The sequence below is a fragment of the Taurulus bubalis genome, assembly GCF_910589615.1.
Source record: "Taurulus bubalis genome assembly, chromosome: 1".
Taxonomy (NCBI): domain Eukaryota; kingdom Metazoa; phylum Chordata; class Actinopteri; order Perciformes; family Cottidae; genus Taurulus; species Taurulus bubalis.
In genome coordinates, this window is record NC_136589.1 from 12170629 (window position 1) to 12177285 (window position 6657).

Genomic DNA, 6657 nt, shown 5'->3' on the forward strand with positions numbered 1-6657 from the left:
CAGAAATGAAAGCACACGATTGAGAGAGATCCTCTGAAATACTTTTATTTAGATGAAAATTAAGGAAACGCGTGTTTCACGACCACAAACACAGAATTATACTTATTATACTTGTATTTATAGAAAATGTGATGTCAAAGTAGTTGCATGGCAGTTTTAACAACAATATAGACAAAACTGCTCCTCTATTTCAGCAGAGTGCAAATGCCCTGCAACATACAACAATGTGGATGTATAACATGTCAAGCTTTTTTATTTACAGAAGCCAACACGATCTCCTAGATTATTTTTTGTCTGGCCTCAGCTCTCAGTCGCTCTGCTTCCCGGCTGAACTCTGCAACAGACAGAAAGGACACAATGTTATAACTTCATGAGCTCTTTTTTACAACTTCATTCACATATTATAATCTAGGAAGCGAAATTTATGTAAACTTCAAAAGAATGAGAATATGCAGTTTGGATAAAAGGAGAAGACAGGAAAACAAGATGGAGATCATGTGGAACAAACCTGAAGCTTCCACACCAGAAATGCCACAAAGGCTCCATAGACGCTGCTCTTGATGATGAAAACCCCGTAGAAGAGTTTGGCCGTCTGTGTGATCCTCAAATATTTCTCTGCAGAAAGTTCAAACATTTAGTGAGACGATTCAAAGAGGAAACGTCCACGTGGAGCCCAAACAGGACGCTAAATAGTGATGATGCATTGTTCAGAAACACAAAATAATATTTACCTCTTGGCAGGACTCCTTGATAGAAGAAGAATAAATGCATTAGACAGATTGTTGTTGATGCATTTAACATTCAAAGAGAACATTTTCAGGTGATTTCTGTGTTTCAAATGAAGCCTACCTTTTTCCCCACGAATGGATCTTTGATAATGTTCAGTGCGATTCCCGTTGAAGAAGCTGACGATGCAGGTGAACTCTTTTTCGTCTGTGAACCAGTCGTTGGCAGAGACCCTCAGCCTGCTGGTGATTGTGTATTTACCAGCAGGCGACCGGAGGGCAGCAGCGTCGGTCGCCACGTCGGTGGTGACCTCCGTCCCGTCGACCTTCCAGGAGACACCCACATGGTCTGGGTAGAATCCACTGGCCACACAAACGATGGTCTTCTTCTTATCCTTATTCTTCTTCTTCTCGTCTCTCGGGTTTTGACACTCCTTTGCTGAAGGTCGGAACACTTTCACTGTTGGTTCGGTGATATTATGTCCAGGTTCTGCAACGACAAACAAACACGGCATGAATTAAAGCTGCCTTTAGATCTACAGCAAAGCAATGTGCAATACTGGCTCCTTAATCTCTCATGTGACCTCTAAACACACACATTTAGACATGAACAGACAAAAAGACCTTTTCACAACAAACATTTGCGCCAAATAAAAAAAGATCAGCTGGTTAAAGAGCTCACACTAAGAGATGTTCAAATCTTACCAAGAACTGTCAGACTGAAATGACATCCAGCTTATTTTTTCGACAGCATTTGTGGGTTTCTCATAAATAAGCTATAAACTACAATTACTACTGTATAGCTCATGAATGTAATTTGAATAGATTTGAAACTGATACAATTATTAAGACATTGTAGTGCATTAAGTCTTGTACCTAGACTCAACACGTAGATATTCATCTTAATTATCTCAAATTTTACATTTTCTTTTGCAGTTTTGACACACGATGCTGCGCCGGCAAAAAACTGAACAAGACATAAAGCAACCCTAAACTTAATAACGCTTTGATTTAACTCCGGACAGGGTCACAAGACGAACATTTATTCCTATAATTTTCTTACCCAACACTGTCAGTCTGGTGCCACTGCCAAAGTAAGCAGGATCGTAGTTGTTCACACTGATACGAGGCTATACAAGAAGAACGGCCTCAGCTTTCAGCACTGAGCTGAAGACTCGTTGTGCTCTTTTTCAGGAAGTAAAACCTTTATGCACACTTAAATGTAAAGGAATACAAACTCATACCAAATTAAATTGGTGCCAAACAGCATTTACGTGTGATCTAAGAGCTTGATGTTAAAAACAACCCTCACCTGTAACGTGAAAGTTATCAACTAGTTGACTCTTACATCTCATGCACCATTATAATTGTTTATGTTCAGTTTTGGGATTCTTACCGAGAACGGTGAGTTTAGTTCCAGCTCCAAAGTAAGCCTCCGACTGTGAACTCACAGTGTTTCACAGCGCTGATAAGAACTGTCTTTAGAGGAATAATCTGGGCGGAGAGCCAAATGTTTTATTGCTGCTGTACTTTTACTGGGGATCATAGACAATGTTTTTCTTTACTGCCACAAACTAACGTCTGCATTAAAGGCTTTCACACTTTAAACTTTGTCCACTTTTGCTCACAACCATCAAATAACATGTCTATCAAACATATTCTTAGTATTGCATATAATCTTACATATAAATAACCTATAGAGAATCGTCTTCTCTGAGACGTTTCTGTGCAGGTTTTCTTACCTAAAACAGTGAGTTTAGTTCCAGCTCCAAATAAAGCCTCTGAGTAGGACCACAGAGACTTTCCACTGATACAAATCCTCCTGCTGCCTCTTTATCTTTGCTTCAATGCTGTCACTCCCTGGCATTTGAGGACTTTAACAAAACATTTTTTTTTACAAACATTTTAAAATCCTACTAGAGTTACTGTCTCGATTTAACTCTAGTTGTGCTTTTGCTGGTTATTTTATGTTGATCTAATCAAGCATTTGTTAAAACATTGTTGTTTAGGAGTCATTTGATTCTATCAATATCTTTACGGTATGAAATAAAAATCTAAATGAATCATACCTGAGCAGTATTTAATTAACTTTAAATGTTTACTTACCTAAAACTGTTAACTTTGTTCCTCCACCAAAGTGAGCCTCTGCTGCACCACCAGAGTCACAGTGAACCTGACTGGTGCTCTAAACAGCCCAACATGCTGCTTTTACTTTACCTTTGTAATAAATGTGACTTTCCTTTTTAAAACCAACAACTAGTCTGTTTTCAACAAGTTATATGCAATAGAGACATCTGGAGTACTCCCTGTTGGACTTAATATTCATTTACCAAGTTTAATTCCCTAGCTGAAAACTGCTGTTTAAGCTGCAAAAAAGCTTTGAGCAGAACTTAAACTAAACCTTCGTGAAGTACACTGCAAATACAACGACTTTATCCCATTTGTTTTGACGTCTTACCTAAAACTGTTAACTTTGTTCCTCCACCAAAGTAAGCCTCTGTAGTCTGGGTCACAGTGAACTTCATCAGTGCTCAAAACAGATGCTGCTTTTACTTTGTTTCATTACTTTTATAATAATGAATGCAACTTATTTTTAAACCAACAACTACAAACTGTTTTTTACAAGAATCTTTTACAAACCTTTCAATAACTTTTATGTTAACAAACCAAGAACAGTCAGGTTTGTTCCTCGGCTTAAACGGACGTTTCAAGCCTCACAACAAAAAGCACTGAGCTAAATTAACACTAATTTTGAGTGAAATAAGTTTTCATAAATCCACAATATTTTTTTTAATTTGATTTCTTACCTAAAACCGTTAACTTCGTTCCTCCACCGAAGTACGCTTCATTAGCACCAGTCACAGTGAACTTCATCTGTGCTCAAAGTAGCCCAACATGCTACTTTTACTTAGTTTTCTTACTTTTATAATGAATGCAGCTTTTCTTTTAAAACCGATGACTACAGCCTGTTTTTCTTTACAATCTTTTACAAACTTCTCAGTAACCTCCCTGTTAAGACTTTTTATTAACACTCTGTTTAGTCCCTGACTGAAAGAGGCTTCAACCTGAAGTTTATGTTTAAGAATATAAATCTCTGAGCAGAACTTAATCTGGATTTAAGTACTGCGTATTTCTTAAAGAAACACTTGAATTACAATATTTGTATTTTTATATGTGTTTTGATTTCTTACCTAAAACCGTTAACTTTGTTCCTCCACCGAAGAAAGCTTCCCCACCACCAGAGTCACAGTGACCCTGATCAGTGCTTAAAACAGCTCAACATGCTGCTTTTACTTAGCTCCTTTACAATTAGTTACTTTTAAAGTCTTTATTATATTGATGTCACTTTTCTTTAAATCCCCAAAAAATATATTTCTTTCACTGCAGTCTGCTTGTTGAAGAGGATTTTTTGTCGTTCTTACATTAAACCGGTGAATAAATCAGAAGAAGGTTTAACGTCTAACTTACCGAGAACAGTCAGTTTTGTTCCCTGGCCGAAATAGGCTTCGTAATTTGCACAGCGCTTAAGCTTCAAATCAAAAAGCCTTGAGCTGAACTTGAACTATAACATACATTAAGTTTCTTAATGCACCTTAATGACAAATCCTATTACATTTGTTCCATCTGAACCTTGACTTACCCAAAACAGTCAGTTTGGTTCCTTTTCCAAAGTAAGCCTCGTTTGCATTGTCACAGTGCAGAAATACTGAGCATGAAACTCCTGAGTCTTATACCAGAACTATGTTTGGAAGGTTTTCACCAATACTTCTGTTTCTACTAAGACTCTAAAGCATTGATGCATTGAACACAACTCAATAATAAAATGAAATATTTACCTAAAACAGTCAGTTTGGTTCCTTGGCCAAAGTAAGCAGGCTCATTGTAGGTCACAGTGTTTTCACTTCAGCTCAATATTTCAGCTTTTAACATAAAGTTTTTTTTGCTTTACTTTCATACCAACATTTCAACTATTGTACGTTAGTACCAGTGAACTGCAGCAGTGAGAGATGCTACTTACCTAACACTGTGAGTTTTGTTCCCTTTCCGAAGTAAGCTTCAGATCCAGTGTCACACTGAATGTCTGCGCTCCCAAAAAGTCTCAAAACTTCCCATAACCGTCACGTTAAAACACAGGGTGATAATCCAGAGGAGGAAGAAGGCTTCCACATGCAGGATGAGCTTCATAATGTCCAAATATATTGCTTTTGTCAGGATGAATGAAAGAAGCATCCCAGTGCTCCACATATGATTCATAACTTGTCTTTTTTTAAACAAATTTTTAGCTAATTTCCCCTTTAATGTTGCATTTTACAGTTCCCGTTTGGCCTGGCAGCTTCCACACCTTCACATTATTGATGTTTCTGCTCTTCCAAGTGTCCCAGGTAGCATCTGCTGTCTACACACTGGGTGTCAATGGGAGGAGGTTTTTGTACAGCGGCTCTATAGGAGTGTATCACCGTGGCCCCCTGTCCCCACGGTGAAAAAGCATCACACAATAACCTGAAGTCTCTTCCGTTCTCTCCTTTCTCCTTCCCCCACCCAGCCTCTCCATATCTCAGCCTCCATCTCTCCCTGAGAGAGAGCAGCTGTTCAGGTCGGGCTGACTGACGGCTCCAACCCGACTGCTGCTATTTCTGGTACAACTAAGAAAAGAAGCAAGAAGGAAGTAGAAGAGAAACTGGTTTTTGTTTGTTGGTTTGAAGATGTTCAGAGGGAGGGACGTCTCTGCTGGTCACACCTCTTTATCACCCAGTACCCAGTAGTGAGGAGACCCACGTTTACTGACGGATGTGACTGTGATCCTTAAATTGTTCAAAATAAGGCATAGTGCCAAAAGTGGCATAAAAGGAATGTGTTCATCAAGAACCAATTATAATATCAACTTTACAGTTCAATGTTTTTAAAAGTTACAAGTAAAAGTACTGCATTCAAAATGTGAGTTAAGCAAGAGTACAAACACATCAAAATATATACATAAGTAACAAGAAAGTAAACATACTCTTAATGAAGAATAGCCCATTTCAATGATGTATCTGTTTCTCTAAAATAAACATTGAATTCACTTTTTAAAAATGTGTATCTTGAGGTATTAGCATAAACAAATCTGTTTGGCTTCACTTTAACATATCCTGAAGAGCTCAGTGATTTGTTTGATTATTTAAGTGTAATCCCACATGACCCCTGTAGAGGTCAGTGGATGACTGATACAAACTTGATATACTTGAGTGTTGTCAAGCTGCACTCCGAATTATAGTAAAATTAAATAATAGAGACTAAAGCACTAAATAACACAGATTAAAGAAACTCTGAAGGACAATGATGCTGAATGTGTCAAAGTAATGTTCACCATGTCAACACCTGCTCACTTATCTGAACTGATCAGCGTTGTGGTGTTGCAGGAACAAGGTGATTTACGGAGAAGCATTCTTGTACTTTTTTTCATGGTTTAATAGATTTAAAAAAATAAACATTGCATATTTTCATGTCACATTGATGTTGGTTTGTTACGCAGAAGCCTGCAGAGATCAACACATCGTCCCTCCTCCCTTTCATCTCTTCCTGTGCTTCTTGAGGTTATTGTGTAGCTGCTGAGGCTTTCTGAACCACTGTGCTCTACTGGAGGCGCAGTAAAACATAGCCGAGTCTCCGGCCTCCACGGGGTGAATCTGCAGAGAGGAGCTGAGCACCGCGGGCCGGGACATGGTGTACTTGGATTTGTTGAAAGGGGCTTCAATGCTCCACGCGTTATTACTGCCAGAATATGTGACCAGCTGCATTTCCCCACTGCTGCTTTGTCTGTACCAGTACATGTAGTAATTGTTACTGTCATCTTGTTTACACTGCAGAGTTACAGTCGGGTCTCCGTCACGGCTAATTAAAGATGGAGACTGCTGGATTTTTACAGCAACGGTGGAATCTGTGGAAAAAAAGA

General features: G+C 38.6%; 1 protein-coding gene across 1 annotated transcript; it reads right to left on the reverse strand.

Annotated features, from left to right (window-relative positions):
- Positions 1-37: 37 nt before the first annotated feature.
- Positions 38-6278, reverse strand: LOC306737959 (T cell receptor beta chain MC.7.G5-like; the record flags this gene model as incomplete). The annotated part of the gene is made up of 6 exons (XM_079219776.1): positions 38-334; positions 509-615; positions 732-746; positions 850-1215; positions 2122-2164; positions 6234-6278. The coding sequence occupies 6 exons, from the start codon at positions 6276-6278 to the stop codon at positions 308-310; spliced, it is 603 nt and encodes a 200-aa protein (XP_079075902.1). The 3' UTR covers positions 38-307.
- Positions 6279-6657: the final 379 nt, after the last annotated feature.